General features: G+C 43.2%; 1 protein-coding gene across 2 annotated transcripts in view; it reads right to left on the reverse strand.

Annotated features, from left to right (window-relative positions):
* Positions 1-787: 787 nt before the first annotated feature.
* SH3PXD2A (SH3 and PX domains 2A) overlaps positions 788-23,144 on the reverse strand; it is a 268,519-nt gene continuing 246,162 nt past the window's right edge. For both annotated transcript variants that reach the window (XM_037400226.1, XM_037400225.1), the window contains 5 exons: positions 20,016-20,133; positions 14,142-14,476; positions 13,231-13,280; positions 10,963-11,082; positions 788-10,828 (listed from right to left, as the gene is read on the reverse strand). In XM_037400226.1, the coding sequence (XP_037256123.1) occupies positions 8,933-10,828; positions 10,963-11,082; positions 13,231-13,280; positions 14,142-14,476; positions 20,016-20,133 (2,519 nt within the window). In that variant the 3' untranslated portion in view covers positions 788-8,932. The remainder of the gene's footprint in view (positions 10,829-10,962; positions 11,083-13,230; positions 13,281-14,141; positions 14,477-20,015; positions 20,134-23,144) is intronic.

A 23,144-nucleotide genomic window follows, 5' to 3' on the forward strand; every position in this document is an offset into this window, starting at 1 on the left:
CGCGTTAAGAACATCAACCACCCAGGAAACCCACTGCAAAACCTCACTTAGACCAGGCCTAGATCAAAAAAATTTTTTTGCAAATTTGGGACAACAAATCCCATAGGACTTTCCAGTCCAGACACATGCAATTGATCTGCTAACAGAGGGGAGCACAACTGCTCGAACAGCTCTCAGCCTTCATTCAACAGCAGGTTTAGGCTCCCCATAATTGACTACCCACCATTTCCAGAGACAATTTGGGCTAATTAACAGCTCCAGATGTACACGTCCAGTTGAGCTGCTTTCAACACCCACCTTGAGTTATCCGCATCTGAACCTCAGCCTAAGCAAACTGCTGGCAAGACTTCTCCTGACATGAAACTTGATATTGAGTCTTAACTGAGGACGCTCATGCAAACACTGCAAGCAGAGTAATGAGCACTGCTGTCTGCAATTAAATCTGCAATAAAGAAATGGCACTGATGTAATGTGAAGTTAGCCAGGCAGCAGAAACACACCTACTCTGTACACTATTGACCCCACAATGCTCCTTTTGGACCCTCAGTACAAAAAAAGTCATTGTAATGCTACACACACTTTGCTTTTGCAATACTCCTGGTTTGAACTCATAATGAGTAATGATCAAGTTTTTTCAGCAAGCCTATTCAGCATGCTGCAGAAAAAACCCTCCTAGAGACTGGAAACAATTATAACTCGCCCCACCCCATGAAAATCCAGGACAGGAAATAGTTAAGTCAGCTATTCACTGAAATATTTCATTTTTTCAAAGGTTTCTTTTTAATTCCTTTTTTATTTGTTCCAGTTTGCTAATTGTTACAGGCTAAAGTTCCAATGACTGCACTATTCTCTTCTGTCCTGCTTCTAGGGAATGGAAACAAACCTCATCTGGGCGCTTAGGGGGACCCAGAGTCAGAACAGAATTTGATGCCCCTCCTCCCCCCGCCCCAGCCTAAAGCCCAAGGCTGATGATGGGATTTTGTTTCTTTATTTCTACTTCCCTGGTGACCCAAAAGCAGTTAAAGAATAAGCTCTCAAACCACAAAAGAACTGTTTGCACAGATAAAGTTGCCATGTTATTTAAATTTCAGACATAAAATTCAGAGTCACTAACACAGCTTTGAAGGGGAATATCTTGAGAAGCCTGAAATATTTATTTTAAAATTAAATGTTGTATTTTTAAAATTCTCCTACAGTGCCAAGTGATTTTCCCGCCCTCCCCTCTGTTTTTCTCCTCCACCAAGCAGGGACCAAGACAGGTACCACCATAACCAAATAACCCTGAGCATCAGGGACAGATCACCAAACCCAGCATTTCACTAGAGGTGCCACTAGCACAGGGCTGTTTCACAGGGGGCCAAGGCAGGCAGAGCTGGAACGGTCACTCTTGCCTGTCCTATCAGCTGAACCTCAGTGTATGCAAACCCCCAGGCACACAAACCACCTCAGTTACAACAAGCATGTAACCCGTGGTTGTCCTTTGGTGGATCATTGGCTTCAGGATACAGATTGTCACAATATATCACAGAGTAAAAAACCTCATCTTTTCTCAATAATGAAATATCGTAACACAGAGCAGTGACATATCAAAATCATCTACACAGAGAAAGCACCTGCAGTGTCAGACCAAATAATTTATGGCCTTATTAGAAACATCTTTTTCCTCATATTTTATCTATCTCTCCCCTGCCAATATAGTTACCTCTCATTTCTTTCCAAATTATCAACATAATTCCTGTTATTTTAATTCAGTAACAAACAGGAGTCTCAACTCAGGACAGTAGTGGCTTATGCTGACAAGAACAGGTCTGTAAAACGCCAGTGTGAAGCTTTAAACCAAATTTATTTATTAAAAAAAAAACAAACACAAAACAAAAAAAATTGCACTCCAACTAGAATCAATGCTACCTTGATGCAAAAACAAATGAAGAACATTGTTGATGGGACCAGCCCAGCCCTGACATTATAAAACGGGAGCAACTAATTTGTTCTGCCTACGCCAGTCAGGTCTGCATGCGGTGCAGCGCAGCTGTCACTCCAGCAACTGCTGCAGAGCCATAGCCCTGATGTGAGGGCACCCAAGAAAAAAAAAGATCCCCTCATTCCACCCTTGGCAATACATGCACACCCCACAAAACTGACACCCCAAAGTAGAGTTATGGGTGACTTTTTACAGACATCTGTGCTTTGCTCCAAGTTGGGTCTAAGACAGAGGAGGAAAAGCAGCAACAGCAACCTGTATCTGAACCCAAAGTCAACTGACTGTGGGGGCTTCTGGATCCAGCCCTACATACAGTACTTTATTTGTAAATTACAGACACACACGACAGACATGACTACTGAGCAGCACAGAGGGAGAGAAAGAAATACAAGCACAGGGGCAGAGCTAGCAGAGGCCATCAAACAGTTCAAGTGTGTAGACACATTCCCCGTGCATCGCCACATTGGTGGTCCCTGCTTCTACCAAGTAACTAAAAGCAAATGAAAATAAAATAACTTACACAAACATTTGCTCTCAGACCATCATATTGGTACTGTTGGCAGCTACCAAACGCTGCATTTATACACAGCACTTTGCTATGTGGCTAAATAGCATCTGAAGTTGCCAGAGAAGGAGCTGCCAGTGATGGGAAGCCACCAGCAAATAGCAGCAAAGCTCCAGTTGGTTTTAAAAAGCTGCATAACCTGCAGGAAAGTGGATCACGGGATGGCAGCACCAAGGCTCAGCAGTCCTGTGCACCCTTTGGAGGTGTAGGAACGGTGCACAGTGCTTGCTTTTGCTGAGAACAGTCCATGCTAAGCACCCGCAAGGTGCTTTGCTCCACTGCAAGTCTTCTGTCAGTGTTACTCTACTGATGCTCGTGGACCTCTTGCCAATTTAGACAAGAGCACGTGAAAGAATTAAGCTGACTCCTCAAACCCAGATTAGTTTGCAAAGTATTAGAGGTTTTCCAAAATCATGTAATTGATACCATCTCTACACAGCTGCAGAATTCCATTTTTCTGTTTGAATGCAAAGGTCTCTGGTAATACTAAGGCTTCCTGACAAACCTAAGAACAGCAGGACAAAAATTAAGCAGAAAGCTGAGGTACACCCCCTCTCCAGGGACAAGAACTAGGGCCACAGGAGATGTACTTCCCAGAGCTCAGAGAATCAAATGCTCTGGCTTTCACATTTCTCTTGCATCTTACAAAAACAGTCCAGTTTTTCAAAGGTAGTAGATTTTGCTGCTACCTGGAAAGTCACATTATTTTGGACAGGTGGAAGTTCTTCCATTCAAATAGAATTTAAAGCAAAACCTCTTTTGAAGAGCTAAGTTTCTGCCCAGCTTTACTTTGGACCTGAGAGATCGCCTTTGCAAGCCAAGAAACATGAAATCAATACCCAAACCAGCTGTGAAATTCTGCAGGTGAGAACTAACCCAGACAAAACGGGAATGTTTTTTCTTAGGTTAACAATAAGGAAAGAAAAGAAATAAAGACTTGTAAAAATACTCCCATAGTTCCTGCAATAAATACAAGTAATGATACAGTATCAAAACTTGGGACTGCACCAGAAGAATTATTTTTCCCTTCTGAAGTGACCATTGATTCTGAAGCGTAACAGAGGACGTAACCAGCAGACATACCAGAAGACAGTATCATGCATGGATGACATACAGGGTGTTTCAAGCATAGCTCAGAAGTCCTGTATCGACAAGGATGTTAATGCACATTCTATACATAATCCTAGCAACATGCTGCATAATCCTTATGCTTTCAGTAGCAGGTAATGCTGTTTTATGAAAAGCAGCCATTACCACCCCAAACCACCCCAGCTATCAGTCCCTACCTGCCCAAGGGTCCTGCTTTCAACTAGCCACCCCCTCCCCTGCATTTCCCCTTCCCCTAAGAGTGCACAAATAGAGAATTGCAAACATTTCACACTGCACGTTCCACTCCAAGTCCTGGATGAGGGGCCTGTTTATTCTATGAATATTGCACTTATCCACTCATTGGATTTGTTTTTTCTCAAGAATGCAGAGTATTTGGGAAAAATAGAAAAAATAGTAGGATACAACACAGGAAAATATGAGTTATTAACAAGCTAGCTATGAAGATCTAAAATTAAATAGTACTAGTTCTATTCTGTTAATACTAGTAATATGAAAATAATGAATGCTTTATCAAATTCCCTTGTTTTTCATATAAGATAAAAGCAGTAACTTTCTTTTTAACTGAGGAAAGCAATGAATATATATTACAATAAAATATGATTCATTAAGATCTGAAAGTGATGAAAACAATTATATAATGCCTTCGTCAAACTTTATAGCATCATAACGGAAGGAGTCTTTGGGGTACGTATGCTTAAGGGCCAAATCCGTTTTTTAGTTATAACTGTGCAGACGTGAAATTCTATTTTTTGAGAGTCTAACCGTGACCCAATTTCAATCCTTCATTACTGTGTATTTGCCATTACTGTACACATTGATTTAAAAACTTCTTGTTGACACATCAGTGAAGCATCCCAACACGTGCCCATTGTATCTTTCATCTTGAAAAGTTTGGCTTGCAAAGGACTGGTACATGCACCCACTGCAAGGTGTGAGAGCTAAAACAATTAACAGGAATTGCCTCCCACGGGGAAGGGTTGCTAACAAAACCGTGTTACTCTTGCCGTTGTAAGGAACTGTTTTGAAAGGGGAGACAAGGGAAACCAGCAATTAAACTTTTCAGGCATTATATAAACCTCAATAACGAACTCAGAAGTGCTCATTATTATTAAAGTTGCAGTATACAGCAAGACACAATTTTCACATTCTTAAATTTTGTTCTCTGGCATTGGAGTTTGGATTTTCTGCTGGTCCAAATTCAAGAGTTTTTGGAAAGCACGGACAGCGGGGGAGAGCAAGGCAGCCGCCTCTCCCCCCGGAGGAGGGCCCCCTTCAGCTGCAAAGGGCTTTGCCCAAGCCCTGCAGAGCTCTTCCTCTTCGCCATCTGGTTCAACAATAAACCAGAAAAAGAGAAATTTAAACAGTACTATTGATTTCTGCATTGAGTGTTCACTGAGGTGTACGTTACGTTTAAATATTGCTCTTGATCCAGTGTCAGTTCTGACAAATTTAGTAGATAAAGCTTAAGGTGACATGAACATTTCAGAAAAGAGCTAAAAACACTTCTAGCACTACACTGTCCTCTGAGGCACCCTGCCAGGTTTTCCTGCCCTGCTTTTCTGATTTAGCTTAAGACCTTTCACTCCGTTTCACAGCTAACAGTGGAAAAGGCTTGAAAGGGCTTGCTATTTCGGCTATCAGTGGAGCTGACCAAAAAAACTAGCTGCTTGCTGATGGGCAAAAAAAAAAAAAAAATCTCTTTTCCTGATATCTCTCAGTTGAAAAAATAAAAATAAAAAAAATAATAAACAAAAAGAGATCAGTGAGAGACGCTATGACAACGGTAAGATCGGAGGGGGAAAAACTGCATTGGGAGGTATTTGCTTTAAAAGTGCCCTTTAAACACGAGCAGTCAAAATAGCCACCAAATAAAGGGAAGCCCAAACCAAAGCTTTCCCACAAGGTGGGAAGCCTGGCATGCCGGGCGGTGGCCCACATTCATTTCTAGCACCAAGTAGGTCATTTGCACCCCATCCTTTTTCCTGGTGCAGGTGGGGGCAGAGGCCCATCTACATCTTGCAGCCCACCTACAGGCTCTGGCCTTGCCTCAGGGGGCCATGAAGCCTTTGAGATGGGAAAAGGAGCAATTGATCCATGGGACACTGAGCTGCTGCTTGAGAAAACCCTGGCAGTACTGCAGGCACCGTCGCTCTGCGTCATCCCCTGCACCACTTGGAGCTCAGCAAACCACCTCCCTGCAAAAGCCAGAGCTGGAGAAGAAGCCAGCAAGGTGGAAAGGGAGCTGCGGGACAGGCTGGCGTCTGTTACAGAGCTGGCCCGTGTTTTACAGGCAGATCCTGAAGCCCTCACGCTAATCTGAGCCTCACGGCGAGCTCACACCCACCAGGGACCAGACTCAGGCAAGGCACACGGCAGCCAGGCACGGCCACCGCCTGCCAAAAACGGGCTTTGCCACCCCAAACCCTGCAAGGACTCCTGCAGCTCAGAGGTGCTCTGGGCTCGGCTTTGCTGGATGCAAGTGTGAATACTCGTAGTAGTCCAGGCTCTCTCACCTGCGTGCTGCTTTCCTCTCCCTGGGTAGGGGCTCACGTCACACCACACCACACTCAGAGAATTCAGTGGCTCAATGCAGAAGATCTGGGAGCTGTGCTTTTACATCCCCCCAAAGAGATGACCTAGTGGGAATGTCTTTAAACAAAACTTTAGAATATTTTAAATAATAAGTTAATTTTTAATAAATATGTGCTTCAAGAAACTGATAATTATATACTGCACCTTTAAATAATGCACTTGGTTCTTTGCATTGGCTTCCATTTTGGTTTCTTTATTGTTAAAGTGCATTAATTCAAAATAATGAACCACTTCCGCATCATTATTGTTAAAATAAATCAAAACAACATTAATACGAGTCACTAAGTCACTACTATTAGTACTGCAATCTAGCAGATAACTCTATGTATTGCTCTATTTAATACTGTCCAGCAGAAGAATATAATACTTCTATTATAACCTCACAACAGCTCCAGCAGTCTTTTATGGCTGCTACCATATTAGTACAACTAACAATGGTGAGAAGTATGAGACAGGGCCACAATGCCTCAGATGCACATCCAGTAAGATGTGGCAAACTGGATATATACATATATATTACGTGGTTAAGATGTTAAGGTATGAAGAGGACCCTGCACACTGCAATACAAGCTGTTGTGCAGATACACCTCCTTCTCTTGCCACCACAATTTAAAGGGATCCCAACCAAACAGCCTTGCTCCCCATCTGGATGCAGAGAGCTGCTCGAACCACAGCACTGTTCGTAGCCAGTTGTGGCACCTGGATGTTTTTTCAGCTACCAAAAGGACATCAGTCACATCAGCTGTAGGCAACTCTCTCAGTGTTACCACGGAAATTAAGAAAAACCCCAAACCACAAAAAAGGAAAACCAAAGAAGACAAGAACAACATATAAATTGTGTAAATTTTTTTGGCAGAGAAACATCCCCAGTAATGCATGATATTGTTGTGCTATTTTACTCACCCCCTTGATCCCAGCTGTTTTAAAGTCTTTATAACCTTTACCTCCCTAGCCAAATTGGTATGCAACTTTGTGGATAAAAGGGCATGTATCATTTTGTACAAACCAGTAGTGAAATGGTCTGCTCCCTCCCCCTTAAAACAGATTTACAATGCTGCCTATTATTTAAAGGAACTAGATATTCATCTTGAGTGATAAACAAGGCCATTAAAAAAAAAAAAAAAAAAAAAAAAAAAAGGCATGACTTCCTCAAGTAGTGCAGGGATTTAGCCAATGATGATTACAGTGCAAGAGTTGGCTACCTCACAAATAACGCCATATTCCTAGCCTTTTCCAAAGGATGCCTCTTTCATTTCCCACACTACCCACACCATGTGACATGTTTCAAAGCACAAGTTAAGAGAGGCAAATAGAAAGGAACTAGAAGAGGCAGCTTCCTGGTTAGATGCATTGTAGGCCTAATTGCTTTGATATTAAATCTCTGAACCTGAGAAGCCCAGGCACGCTTTCCAGTACAAATGTACTTTTTGGATTCAAGTGGGAACAGAAACACATATTTGGCTCCTGCTTCAGTTTTAAGTCTCTTCTGGTAAAACAAGACAAAAAAAAAAATTAAAGTAAACCCAGAATGCACAGAAAAGACAAAAACAAAACACAGAAAAACAATTTCCCCGAAATATACAAATTAAGGATGTGCAGACTAAGTTTGATGGCTTCCCCCCCCCTCCCTTCCCCACTGTAAACACTGATTTTGCAGAAGGTTACGGTTATTTCTCATACCTTGGTGGACCTTGCCAGCAGTCAGCACACTTGAATTAGGACCAGATCGCAAAAACAGAAGTAACACATTTGACAACTTTGTCTTTAGTGTCTTAAGGGACTTTTGTACATTTTGATATTATGACAAGTTTTGAGAAACCCAGCTCCAGGAAGAGAATCAACCAGGATGACCTGGCAGGGGTCAGACACAGAACTAAATATGGAGTCTACGAAGTAACTGACATGCTTAAACATGGGGTTTGTAGGTTTGTTTTTACAAGCACCAGTAGGCATTGCTGCCCTAGAACACCTGAAATCCCAACTCAAAGAACAAGACAGAACGAAAAGAAACAAAAAGCCCCCAACCAACACCACCTGATTGCCTTTTCTGGTGAGTTAGCAGTAACAACAAAACACAGCTGAAGCTGGAGACCAAATCTCTCCACAATGAAAAGGCTCCAACTCTGGACCTACCAACTGTTGAGAACAGTAAAAAAAAAAATAAAATTAAAAAAAAAACCTTAAAAGTCTCCAAAGGATTAGAGTCCCTCTGTGTTTCAGAAGCTTCCATTTGCTTCTCACTGTAAATTGTGGAAACACATTCAAAACTCTTGGGTATTCCACGTACAGACAAGAATGAGGAGAAAGGGAGCCAAGATATTGTAAAACAGTTTGGCACAAAACTCCCCAAGTAGATGCATGTGTATTTCTCTCACAAAAGGCACACATTTGGTTTCCTATCAATAATGGGAAAGATGGGATGTCATACCCTGTTACACATACAAGATCATTAAACAACTTCACAAAAAGGCATTTGACTATGCTGCATCTTCCTCAGTTGCTTATGACATATTAACCCCACAAACCTCTCCAGAACACGGCAATTTGTCCTCAGCATAGACTCCTTTTATCCCTTTGTACAAACTGGAGCACAGGGAAATGTCTTTTTGTGTAGCAAAGAGGTTTTTTTCCACATGTACACAGCAGGAACAGTATAAATTAGGGAGGTTAAAGATATTGCAATATTAGTTCTTTTTCTCCAAGTAATTTGAGGGCACCCAGCCTTTGAATGGCTTCACACCATTCATGATCTGGCAGTACCACCAGCCATTTGGGTTCCTTTCAAGGACCTCCATGCATACACCTTCCTGAAACCCTGCAGTCTCCTCATCCCCTTCATAGTCTGCAATGGAAACATAGATGTCCTTGAGATTGTTGTGGATGAACTGCGATTTCTCAATGGGCTTTGGCCTGACTGTGGACACAGGAATCCCATTCCTCTGGGTAGGGAGGTTGGAGGTGGTCTCAGAGCCCTCTGTACCCGACCGCTCAGGCTGCTTTCCCTTCACTTCACCAGGCTGCGACCACGCGTTGCTGAAGGAGGAATTCCGACGGACGGTCCTAAGATGATCTGTAGTTGTTAAAGACTCATTTCTGCGCAAGGAGCATGACAGGTTGTTATCCTTTGGTGGTGGAGACACAAACACTGACTGTGGCCGGACAGCAAGTTGCCTCACGCCATTCCTCATTTTGACTGGCGCAGATGGTTTTGAAAAACCACCAGGAGGTTTGCTTGGGATAGGTGGTGTTGCACGTTTGCTCTGGTTGATGGTGTTCAAAGCCTGAACCCTCTTCTCTATCTTCTCTAAACTGTTTGACTTGTTTTCATTTTTCCTGTTCCTGGCAAATGAGGCATCAGCTTCTGCTAATGTGGTTTCTCTCTGGTTATCAGGGAGAGCCAAATAATGGGAAGGAGCCCAGCCTTCCATGTCTCCATATTTCAGGTACCACCACCCACTGGCTTGCTTTTCCAGCACTTCCACTTCTGCTCCTGCTGGGAAGCAAATTTCAGAATCCTGTACCTTTTGGTAAGAGTCAGTGGTCACATAGAAACATCTGGAGTCATTTTCTTGCTCAGTTTTGGCTGGATGGCTAGAGCAGAAAATGCCACGGGAAGGAGCTGTAATGAGATCAGCCGAGCTCCTCCTAACAGGATCATCTTGGTTCTCAGAAGCTGTGCCGGGGGGGCTCTCGGACTCTTCACTTCTTGAACCTTTAAGTCCACCTCTGAGTTGCCCAGTTGGCCTCAGCTGACGCCTTAAAGTGCTGATATCCATCTTTTCTTGGCTCTGAGAGTCTGCCTTGTTCAGGAAGGGTTTGGGCCTAACAATTGGCTTTGCTCTAATGGAAGGACTCTGCCCAGGCTCCTTCTTCATGCCTGTTCTTGGCATGCTACGTAAGCCAACATCTGAAGCTGATCTCGGTTTTGTCTCCTCACTCCTGGAATAGTGACATTTTCCAAGATCGGGCTGGATGGTTTTGTCCATCTTGAGCTTCACAAGTGATGATTTAGGAGAGCTGGAACATGGAGAATTCCTTCGGATCAAGGAAAGAGAGGAGCTTTTCTGAGAATCAGAGTCTCCACTAGATTCCTTATTGGATAAAGCATCTTCCACGTAACGCCTGAATCCCTCGTTCTCATAGATGGTCTCTTCTTCACGAGCAACTTCTTCTGAAGACTCTCCTACTTTGAACTTTGCTTTCTGAAGTGATGACACAGGAGAGGGTTTGAGGGGCTGAAACAGTCGTTTTTCAGGAGTGCCCTCTTCATGATGACCTTCACTCACATCGCACTCCGAGTCAAAGCCAAAGGCAGGCACATCATACTCAGGCTCTTCATATTTCAGCTTGTGGGGAGAGTCCTGGGTATCTCCTGAAGAAACCGTTCCAGGAGTTGTTCCTTCTTCAGAGTCTTTTGGTTTACTGGGAGGTGCTGGGGGAGGAACTTTTGGGCGGGTTAAAGTACTGGTTCTTCTGTTTAAATTTGGCTTCTTCCTCTTGTCAATGTAAGATGCTGGAGCCCACCCTTCCTTCTCTCCAATCTGCACGTACCACCAGCCACCAGAATTCTTTTCTATAACCTAGGCGATGACAAGGAACATGTTACTTAGACAAAAATCTCAAGCAATTGCTTTCCACTCCTACCCTTTCAATCCAGTCCCCTGTAACAGCCAAATAATATTACAATTTTCCCAGCTGCACTGCTAAGGCTCACCTCTGCTTTTTGTCCTCCACGAAAGCTTATGCCATCAGAGATACACGACTGGAACTCTGCAATGGTGTAGTATTCCACTTCCACAGAGGGTGGCTCTGGTGGTTTGGGCAACTGAAAACCCTACAGCAAATAGGAAGCTTTGTTCAATTAAATCAAAGAAACAGTGGGCTGAACAGCAGTATGAAAAAATATTTGCCTTTATTCACTAAAACTCTTCCTTCTTCTTGTGTTCCTTCCTAATGATAACTTCCCAGGTCTCCAGAGTAGAATCTGATGATTGAGATGGGCCACAAGAGAGAAGCCCTTCAAAATATGCACTGTTCATCCTGCCTTCACCAGCTATTAAAACTGTGATAATCTTTACCTGAACAGTAAAACATTTTACTGATGGGTCATAAAGTGTGAGCTGCCATTCCAGTCACAGTAACAACAGCCCATTTACGCCGAGATTTTGTCCAGAAAGATGGCTTGCCACAACTGCAGAGAACTGCATTGCAACAGGCCTGCAGTAGATTCTGCCCATCATCAAATATGCTACTTTAGCATGTGCTCCTAATGAATTATTGGTCTTAATCTGCAGCTGGATTTTCAAACCATCTGAAATTGTCAGTGATATGAGCTAATGGGCATCTGTTGCAGCAAGAAACAAAGATAATATCATAGACCCCTATGAAGAGCTTTGCTCAGCTACAGGAGAAAGGAAGAACTTTACTACAGGATCAAAAGATTCCAGTTCCTCCCTGTATCTGAGACTCAGAACCTCTACTCAGGCCCAACACAACTTCCTTTTAAACGGCAGTCTCCATGAGAAGCAGGATACTGCTCCTTACAGTCATTCTGGCAGCATACCAGACTCCTTTAAAAGCAAAGTGCCTTTACATTAAGCTGTCACATTTTAGTTTGTTACAATTATTTTTAAGGAGATAAATGGGGCCAGAGTCCTTTCAAGAATTTCAATATTGAAAGCTTTTCAGATTAGCACGTTGCTCATCTACAGAATGACTAGATGATGGTGAAGCCTCACAGCTTCTGCACTTCACTGCTTATGGTTCTAATGCAAGCACTGCGGTATTTCAGGATCTCTTGGAACACAGGTCAGACCTGCCACAGACAGACACAGGACAGCCAAAGACACAGAATGATCCTAAGCTGTTAATGGGAGAAAGGCAAATGGCATACCGCACTTTACTCACATGCTCCTCCATTTCTAAGATATCCTTGTTGTAACTAACAAACCGTGTTTCATCACGCACAGCATGCAGCATTTCACAGAGAACGTATCACTGCACCTTAGGAACTGTGTCTAACAATGTTATAATTGGATGTTTCTGCACTATAAATGCTGAAATACAGCAGAAGTGCAGCATAATAAAATGCCTTCAGATAATAGGATGGTTTGGATTAAATGAAGATAATTGGAAACAGCAGACATGTTCAGGGTTTCACATATATTATCATTGTTATTTTTAGCATGGGATTAAGCATAGTAGTCTTGCCAAAACAAAGTCTAATTGAAAATAATGCAAAGAGAAATAGGAAGAAAATACTAATACGCTATTTGTCTAGTTTGTTAAGAGGCACTTCAGGTGACAAAGAAAAATCGTAAGTCACATACTGCTCATGAAGGGTACAGCAAAGATTAAACACTATGTATTGCCTTGTTATAAAGAGGTTCTGAGCATGACTTTTGTGCAAATAAACTACTGAGTAGTTCCTATCTGAAGATGACAGTCCTAATCTCAAAGTGATCCAAACTTCCAGAATTCTAGCTTTGAGGATAAACAATCATAGGACATCTCATTCCTGTAGTACAAATCCTTCCACAAGATCCCAAGCCACTTTAAACACACATGGGAGTGAAGTAAGCCACCTCAAAGATGGTAGCAATGGAAAGAAGGGAGACATTCCCAGTTGTTGAAGACAAGAGAATGCTGAAAGGTGCAGGCTGGGCTAAAGACATCTAGAGGAACTTTAAACCTTCTGAGACAGTCAAATGGGTTTTAATGCTCACGCATAGAACACAGCAGCTTTAGGATGTTCTCCCTTCCGCTCAATACCTGCTTATTTGGGGCAACATTTTGAAAAAATGAAATCCCTGATTAACATTAGGATGTCCAGAGGTCTGCTCAATACTTCAACAATAAAATGAACAGGCATGCAAATAAAGGAGCTCTCAGATAGTCCCCCACACCTTGTACTTGTAGAAAGTCTCATAAAGCACCCACACACCTACCCCACTGCTAATGTATATCATAAACCAATACAAACCAGACTGGATTCTCTTCGTGGGGGCGGCCTTGTTCTTAGATTTGGAGAACCTGAGCAGGAAAGGGAAAAAGGAGAGTTTATTTAACTTTATAAGTACTGCTAAACACATTTTTCAGCAGCTCTCTGCTGTTACACAGTTTGAAAGTATTAGAAGTCACTATTTGCAATATTTAAGCCATCTCTATGAAACAAGATAGGAAACTATGAGGGTATATTAGAAATACCAAGGTAACTTAGCTATTCATCTCAGCTAAGCCAGCAAATTTAAGAGGAAATCACTGCCAGAAAGTAGTGGATTGTATTTTCTGCTGGAACTGACCAGCTCCACTGGAGACTGGCCAGCAAAGAATTGGCCTAATACTTGGTTTTCCCCCCAGCAGTAAAAATAATCCGCTAAATTAATAACACTCACACTGTCCTCTATCATAGTATCTTGCCATTCCTTGCACAGACTAGCATTAGCATCTGCATTTGCAGATGAAGTAGTAAAAACATTATAGCGACTTGCCCCCAGGAAAACAGCAGAACAAATGCAAAAGAAGACATAGGTGGTCTCCTTGACTTTAACACACCGCCTGCATTACTGGAGATGGAGGGCACATTTTAGAGTGTTCCAAAGCAAAAAATCTTCTATGGGAAAAAGAAAAAAGGAAACACATACTGGGTAAGACAAAGAAGAACCAGGCAGCCCTTGTATAAAGTGAAGTTATATTTTATCGCTACTAATGAAGGGCCAAGTTCCAGAGTCCATGCAGATCTACAGACAATGAATGCAAAGATCTGCCTGTGTGGACTCAGCTATAAGATCAGGACACATGGGACCTCAGCTGACAGGCAACGCCAGCCCTGAAAGGTAGAAAACCAGAACTGATTGCAAGTCAGTGGAAACCCAGACTACTTTACTGCCTTACTTATTTGAGCTCTTTGTGGTGCTATCCTTGCTATGGCTGGGGATCCCTGGGCCAGTTTGGAAGCCTGCTTGTCTGGGGTCATCATGGCATTGCCATTAGAGTCGTTGCACAGGATGGGCAAACTGATTTCTTTCTTGCTGATATGGGTTTCTGCAGTCTCGTTTTCTGCTTGAGTTTCCTTGTCAGTGGATGATTTCTTGTTCAGCAGGTTACTGATCTCCATGATGTTTCCTATGATTTCCACTGGCCCAGTTAAGTTTTTTTTCCTAGATGGAAGATCATCTTTAGCTTTCTTCAGGTACGAAGCTGGGGCCCAGCCCTCTTTGCCTAGATACCTGCAGATGCAAGAGGAAACATCGCCACATCAAACACAGCCTTTTCACACATTTCAGGTATAATAGGCAAAAGTGAGAGATGATAATGTAAAACAAAATTTGTGGTTCTCGGATAAGCTTTCGCGATCTCCATTTATTACCTATTGATTAGACATCTCAAAGTCAGCTGAGCTAGAGTGAACCGTGGACTGCTGTTAAAAGCCACTAATCATCCTAAGGAAGGTATCTCTTTGGATAAGAAATAGTTACTCACAAGGCAAAGGGCTTCACCAGCTTGTTTTATGTCACGCTTAGTACCAGGCAAACTCAGTATTCTCCCGTAGAGAAATAAGGCAAACTAGTGAGTAACGTATTTTGATAGGCTTAATACTTTCTAGCGGCAACTCAAAATGGAAAAGGGATAGAATATGGGTGTACAGAGCCCCTGCGTCTGCAGTTTATGAGGCCCTTGTGCAAGCCTCCCTCCTTGTAGTCATAATGAACACTGTCCCTCCTCCCACAACTCCCAGACTTCTGGGATCAGCTTCTTTTATGAAGAATATGGGTCTCACACTTCTCACACTACTGCAGCTTCCTTCAGCACTGCAAGGTTGGGAAAAAAATTGACTAAAGAAAAATGGCTTTGATGGAGACTCATTTTCCTGAACAAGCTAGGGGCTATTTGAAGAAATAAACCGGGAAATCTGAACAGACACCTGAATCCAGTACATGTTCCTGGAACACCAGCCTGAGCTGCTCATGCTACACTCCAAACTGAAGTCACTCTTCCACAACTGGGCTTTTGGGAAGATGGTTTTTCTAACTCCTGCCATTCCTAACACCTCAGCAGGGATTTCAGATTACAATCAGACTCCTGGGAGGGCCACGTGGATGAACTCTGTTTCCCTAATGAAACCCTAACTTGCTACAGACTGAGTCACTGAAACCTTTCTCTCTAACCTCTCAAGATACCCAAAGCAGGCACTTGAACTGTAAGTGGGAAAGCAGGCACCAATAAAATCCTGGTGCTCAGGAAATCTGCAGGAAATGCAAAGGTTAAAACAGTAGGACTCTAAGGCTTTTTAATAAAAATGGAGACTCATTAGTCAGCAGAGGAAGGAGCTGGGGAGGGGGCGGGAAATATCAGCAAATCATTTCCTGGCAGATGAGCAACTTTGTCATGCCAACACTTGGAGTCTGAGGTTTACGGTGAGATTTCTGCACCAGGGCACACCCTGGGTTCACTCACCACATCCAGTCACTGAAGAGTGGCACTAGGACTTTATGGGGAGAACAGGAAAATGCAGTATAGGTTTGCTTCCCTAGACTTCTTCATTACTCCTCCTGTACAAAAGCAAGTACAATTGCTGTACTTCTAGCAATGACCACAAGGGTCTTTCTGTCCAAAATCGTGCCTTTTCCCAGCCCTCCATCTAGATCAGCTGTGATGCTAGGGATGCTGCTTCCCCCTACATACCTGTCTTCTGTCACACATGAAGGCAAAGATATGGGTTCTTCCCTGCTCAGAGAGTTTAGCAACAAGTTTTTCCAAAGATGCTGGTGTCAAAGGAAAGCATCCCAACAGCTTTGAGCTTTGTTTGCTGCATGGAGACTAACAAGAAGTAGCAAAATCGTAATGACTTGGTTTGACTTCCAATAGATACATAGCATTCAGCCATTGATATTATGTCAAGATACAGTTTGGATCTATTCAATCCCGTCCCCTTTGAGGTTTTTCTGATCAGCCTTAAACCAAGCCAAAAAAAGAAAAGAAAAAAGGTTTCAATGTGCTATGTCGCCTACTGTGGCAAGGCATGTATCAGTGCCATTTTCCAGCCCTGAAGACCTTTGGCTTCATCCCCTTTTGCAGTAGATGACTCTCCTGCAGAGCTACTGATCAATGCTTTCTGCCGTCTGTGCATCAGGGAGGTTTTTCTTAAAGGACGTTTATAACTTTACATGATCTGGAGATATAAAGATTTTCATGTGTGAGAAAGACACATCGACCAATGCACTGAGCACACCAGTTCCAAAGGTTACTTTCAACAGAGCTTGATTGTGCAAAATCAGCAAGAAAAAACAGTTTATATCCATCTTAGTTTGTGGGAGACTTAACATGTTTAAGATCAGAAAGGCAGCCACAGGCAGGTTCTGTACTGGCTCGTTAGTTCTCCTGCCAACTGTACGTATATGGATCAGCCCATATAACCCCTCTGCTTCAGACGCCTCTGATCTCACATAGTTTCTCCAAATAAATAGTAGCAGCAATACCTGGACAGTTAATAACTGGGCAACATACCCTCAGCAGAGAGGTCGTTGCTGGTTATTTCGTCCTGTGAGTTAGTAAATTAAATGTGAAGTTATTGCTGAGCAGTAGTTACCATAACTGCCAGTTTATTTGTGCAATGTCACAAATAAAAACACAGGCTTACATTTTTCACCTTAGTCCTTGAATTTTTTAATCTCAAATATCTTTGCAAACATCACGTTAAAAGACTACTTGATCTCCCCATTTTGTAAGTGAAAGAACTAAGGCAACTGCTAATCAGCTTCAGAGAAGTCCTGAACTGGTGACGATCTTCATTTCATGTCTAAGAGTTAAAATCACAAGTATCTTTCCTTCATTTTTATTCACATCCTACTGGAGACACTCCAAACCCCATCCTAGATTCCTCCTCATTTCGCTAACTGCACTTCACTGACATGGGCTGAGGCTCAGAATGAACCACAAAAGGAAGATGCAGGCAAATAACAACAGCTTTACTTAGCATATTGCTACTTACTCAGCCTGCAACCCACTCGGGCCCCATGAGATTACCTCCAGGTGACAGCAGCTGATACAAAGTAAGATCTAAATAATGGACGCTAATGCCAACTATGAACATACCAGGAAGCACGCAGATCCACTGAACTCAGCAGAACGCTAAGAAGGATCCCAGGTCAGAGCCTTTCTTTCACTTCTCCAGAGTCTCAACAAATTACTATTTTTTTTTAAAGTCATAATGCATACGGGGCGAAATAAAGGATGACACTAATATTGCCTCTAGTTTCTACAGCATTGAATTGGGAGAGTTGCAGAACTGGGTGCAGTGATTCGGTTCATCGGTGATTCCAAAAGCCTCCCTGTTTATATTACATGAAGGAAAAAATGGATTCAAACTATAGGAATGTTAAAAAAAAGTCAGAAGTGCCTCTGCGAGTCTGAAAGTCACATCTGCTTTCCAGCTCCAGAGCACTGGAATTACTCCAGAGGGAAGCAAGCTAGGGGAAAAAAAAAATAAAGAAAAGAAAAAGGAAAAAAATAAGAAAAAGAAGGACAGGAAATGAGGATCAGCACATGGCCAGGAATTTGGGGAAATTACATATTTAAGGTGGAACAAGCTAATGTCTTTAAGGTGGATTCCATTTGCAAGCTGCTGGATTTGTTTTTATTTCTACACATTGATGTGTGTGTTCAGCCTCTGTTACCCAGCCCAGCAGACAAGGCAGCAGGATTCAACTCCAGTCTCTTCCTGCCCCCTCTGCCTTCACACTCACTGCAGGAGAAGGAGTTGTTCCTGCTAAGGCACTCAATACTCGGAAAAGTGTATTTCTGCAGAATAGGAATCCTCTTCTGAGTAGTAAGTAACAGTAATCAGGGCAGTTTAATAAACAGCACAAGTGAGACATCAACTACCCAGGCTGCAAAGGACCAGCTTGCAGGGATGCCTCACCACATCATTTCCAAGAGTATTGCACATGGAAAAAACCCTAAACAAACAAAACTCTTTCAAACAACAGTTTAATCCTCCAGCAAGAGCACATCTGTGCTTCTAGTGCTCCAGAGCAGCAGAGAGGATGATGGCTGACACCTAACAGACTTGTCACACATATATGGGGAGCACCTAACCCACCTTTCAACAAGAAGGCAGGTGGCTCAACCCAAAATGCTTCTTACAAAAAAAGCCAAGGGCATGCTGCATTCCCCAACTACCATGGGCTGGGCTATCCACTGTCTTTCCAGCAGATCACCAGGTAGGAGCCACTTAAGCCACTGCAGCAAGTGTCACTGTTCATCAGAATGCACCTCTGCTATATAGAAAAATGTGTTTTAGGTCGGCCCAGAGGAGCATGTGAGAAAAAGGAAAAAAAGAAACTACTTATTGTAGAACTATGGCACAATACAATACGGCAAAGGGGAGCCTACAGTAGTAATAAGGCTGCATTTCAGAAGGAGAATACCAAAATAAACTAAAGATGTCCTGCAACATTTTTCCCCTCAGAAAACCTATGTGCTCTTGATTCCTCTATCTGCAACTTTGGATTCCACTTCTGTGAATGATTAAAGGAGAAAAAAATGTGACCTGACCAAACCCAGGCATTTTTTTAGTTTCTCCTATCTACAGTGCCTTCCTGGCTCCACTGCTATCTTTATTAGCCTGTTCCCTCTATGGGAACATTATGGGGCGGGGGTGGGGGAATCAGTTTTCTAAGTAAGGGACATCAAGAAAAACAACATTGCTTCAGTCAGCATTTTTACAGTCCTCATTCATAGCTGATAAATCAGGCAGAATCCAAACAAAAGCAAGTTATGGCTTGGGGAGGGAAAGCGGAAAAAATAATCACTATAATTACAGGCTGAATGGAAAAATGATGACTAGATGAGATGTTTTGCACTGCCCGAGAGATAAACCTCCATTTTTAAGCTACCTGCTGTATCACATCTTGCTTAAAGAGAAACGGGATGTCATAACACTTCCAGATTCACACTTAAGATGCAAAACAAAGGGCAGAATTATGAAAGAGCACTAAAACCTAAGTGCTGTGTGAACCTAGATGGAGAAAGCTCTGATGAAGTACTCAGAAATTCTGACACCTTGTATCACTGAGACGTATCTAACCTACATTGTCCCAACAAGAACCTAAAAAAGGGATTCTAAAGTCACAAGTCTCCTCTATGACTGCTGTTTCAATACATAACAAAGTTTGATACACAATGTTAACTTTGCCTGCCCTTGGAATCCAGTCCCTCTACATTACGAATATCTAATGTGGACAGGCAGCAATCAGGCAAAACAGTTGAAACCACCAATTAGTTTGGAAAAGAGCTATAGCCAGCTAACAGATCTCATATCCCTGAAAATAGCAGTACCTGCCCCAAACAGCTCAAGAGAACACAATCAGCCTTTCAGCATTGCTATAAATAGATTTAAACATGTTACAGAATAACTCTTATACTGGAAACACATCAAAATTACACACAACAGAAAGCCTTGTTAGGTCTTACAGATCTTAACTCTGATATGGGCTTTTAACTTGAAGGGAGGAAAAAAAAAATATAAATCTACAAGTTCTGGAATTTCCCTGCTGGAATAGTCCACAGCTTTTGCAGACACTGTAGTGTTACTTTAATCACCACTATATCGTCATAGCCTTTTCTTCACATTTCTTCAAGAGGTATTATGAACAATTTGGGCTTCCTTGCCCTGCTACAGAATTATTTAAATGCTAACATTAAGTGAATGCTCAGAAAAGCTCATTGTCACAGGTTCTGCAGCAATCTGGCTGCATGTTTCTTTACCTTATGTACCACCATCCTTCCAGGTTCTTTTGGATGACCTCCACGGTGACCCCTTTTTCAAACCCAATCTCATCCTTCCCCTGGCTGGCGTATGGCTGGATAGTGACATATTTCTCTTCTAGTGAGGGGAGAAAAGGCAACATCAGTTAGGGTCAGAATTAGTCCAGCTGTTTTTCTGTTCTGCTTGCTTTTAAACTGTTATGCAGTGATTACGTGGAGCCATTACAAAAGGCGGAGCCCTGCTCAGGGGCCCACTGATTATTTATGCTGACGACATGAGAGATAATCAGCCCCTTGCCACTACCCTGCTGCTGATAATCACAAAGTGTTTCCATGCCAATAATGACACAAAGTCCCCAGAGAGCTTCCCCCCTTCTTCCCACCCGCCCCCCCATCCAAGTTCCTTGAGCGGGTAAGGGAGAGGATTTGAAGCTGGACTTAACTCCCATACTGTAACTTGACAGAATCAATCTGGCTGCCAAATCAGCCAAGCGTCACCGCAGGAGCTCCAGCCAGTTGGCTCTTTGAACACGCACAAGGCTGCACAAAGCATTGTGTTACTGAAATCCAAGCCCTGCATCCTGAGAGGGACCGATTCTCCCCAACTCAGAGGGACTGGCCCATCATGCTGATCTTGCACCTCCCAAACAGCATAGGCTTACAGCAATAAGCTTGAAACAGCATTTAAAAAGTGACAAAAGAATAAAAGGGGTTTGCATTTGACAGGAGACCATACAGCATTTGCATTCATGGGTTGTGAAGTGCTTTGCAAACATACTTTTGGCTAGACCTCACTCTAGAGAAATACACGTGTGGCGGTGGTAAAGGAGGGCCAGAACTAAGACACATACTTCAAAAGCACAAGCTAGATTTCAAGCACGGTGTTTGAGCCAAAACCTTAGCATCCCTATTAATCTCCAGCATCTATCCCCTTGCCAGCCAGGCAGAGGTGAGCAGACTTGCTAAGAGCAAACCAATGAGCAGAGCAGAAAACACTTTGTCAGCATCTTCCTCCACCCACCAGGAGTCATTTACTGCAGCATTTCAGTCATGCTCAGGGTCAGCCTTTTCCTCCATTAGCTTAAAAAAAAATTACAACTGGCATCGAAAATGTGAACTACCAGCCTTGCTCTGCAGCGGCAGGCATGGTAAGCATTACCAATCCCCTCTCCTGAACCCAAGCTACAGTGCATGTAACAGCATGAATTTCTGTAGCTAGATCAAAGGCAGGGACAGCAAGCAATAAAGCGCACCCCAACTGGACTTCCTAGCACTTTCTACTGGCAGTGACAATAAGGCATGGCCAGGAACAAACAGAGGGTTGTCCGTGCACAGAAACGGGCAGGAAATTAAGTGAATCCAGAGCTCCTGATCACTGCAGAACAAAGGAGCTATGAAAAGGTTGCAGCAGCTTAAGGCAAACGGTCTTTTGGAAAGAGTGCAGCAGACCCAACCATCTGTTTGGTTTTGTGGCTCAACTGCATTTTGTTGCTGGGCGAAGCATGGAAACTTTAAAGAAAAAAAACCAAAAAACTTACTCAGACAAAGTACGACATAATACCTCAGAAAGAAGAAAAAAAAATGTTGGCACAGCATTTGATGGCAGAAAATTCAAAGCTACATCTCTGAAGGCAACTTCCCTTGACGGGTCGCATTTGGATCCTTCTCGTTCTGAAGGGGTAAACCCTGTCAAAACCTTTGCCTCCAAGAGAAAAATACTCTCTCCTGCTCTCCCCTAGGAGGGCTGCTTCAACTGTTTTATCACTGGAAAGGAATTCCAGCTTGTTTGTAATTAGCACCACCAGGATATGACACCTTTCCCACAGAAATACTCTACTGCAAGATGGGGCCTGAAGAATGAAATCCTGCTAATGAAACCTGGCTTCAAAGTTACAGGAAACTTTCCCTAGCTGTGTTTCTGCTCTGCACAGTAAAGGCAGACTCATTTTTCCTCAGTTTCAGCTGACGGCTGCTGAAGGAGTTACGTGCCCAGCTTCCACTGCATGCAGAGCCCCAGTCACTAAACTGAACAGCAGAAGATCCCTGGGCAGCTACATCTCATCCCTGCGAGGAGAGGGCCAAGGGAAAGTTCAGGTGTGCAGAGCTGTACTGTCCAGACACACATTGGTTCAGAAACTTCCAGGGATGTTTCACAGTAACAAAGAGCTAAGCCACGTGTTTGCTGGGCGTTGGAAGAAGGCCCTGCTTTGTCTCTCCACCACACCAAAGCCGCTTTATAACCCAGGCTATCAGAGTTCACCCTTGCCACTACAGCTACAACAGAAGTTTCTCTGTTTATCTTATTTTTCCTCCATATAAACAGCAGTCCCTGCTGCAGCTAAAGCCAGCTATTCAGCTCCTGTTGCTGTGCAGAGCTGTCTCTGGGGATGAGACTCCTTTCCTCTGCTGAAGACAGGGTAGGGGCCATAAGTGAGGTGCTCACTCCTAGATTTCAACACAGCTTTCCAAGCTCCTGCTCCAGCAGGACTTCTTGTGTGTGAGGAATTGAGTGGTCACTCATCAACCTCAACAGCATCTGAGTCTGATCATTCAAGGGCAATCAAAGCTTGGGTGAGGGTCCTTTGCAAACTAGGATGCAATCACCTCCTAAACATTAGACCCCTTCCTCCCCCATGCAAATCGACTCTCTCCATTCCAAATACAGATGGGTGGCTTGCCAGGGAAAAGGACAACAGATCCACGCAAGCTAATACAATAGCCAGCAAACCCAACTTCCAGTGCTTGAACATGTGTAGTTGCAGGCCCAGAACAGGCTTCCCAGGGAGGTGGTAGAATCTCCATCCCTGGAGGGGTTGAAAAACCACACAGATGTGGAGCTTAGGGACATGGTTTAGTGATGGACTTGTCAGTCCTGGGTTAAGAGTTGGACTTGATAATCTCAAAGGTCTTTTCCAACCGAAATGATTCTATGTGGGCACACATGACTGCTCTACCTGTTCTTTCCTGCCTGCCTTCCTCCCAGTCACTGATTACTGGACTTCCAGTTAGTTTCAAGGTAAGGCAGAAGAGCAGGGATAGCTTGCAACTTCTTTCATTCTGTCTGAAACAGGCCAGAAAAGATTGACCATACTGTTGAGATGGCACACTGAAAACAGGAGCTGCCAGCTG

The sequence above is a fragment of the Falco rusticolus genome, chromosome 9 (assembly GCF_015220075.1).
Source record: "Falco rusticolus isolate bFalRus1 chromosome 9, bFalRus1.pri, whole genome shotgun sequence".
In the NCBI taxonomy this organism is placed as follows: Eukaryota; Metazoa; Chordata; class Aves; order Falconiformes; family Falconidae; genus Falco; species Falco rusticolus.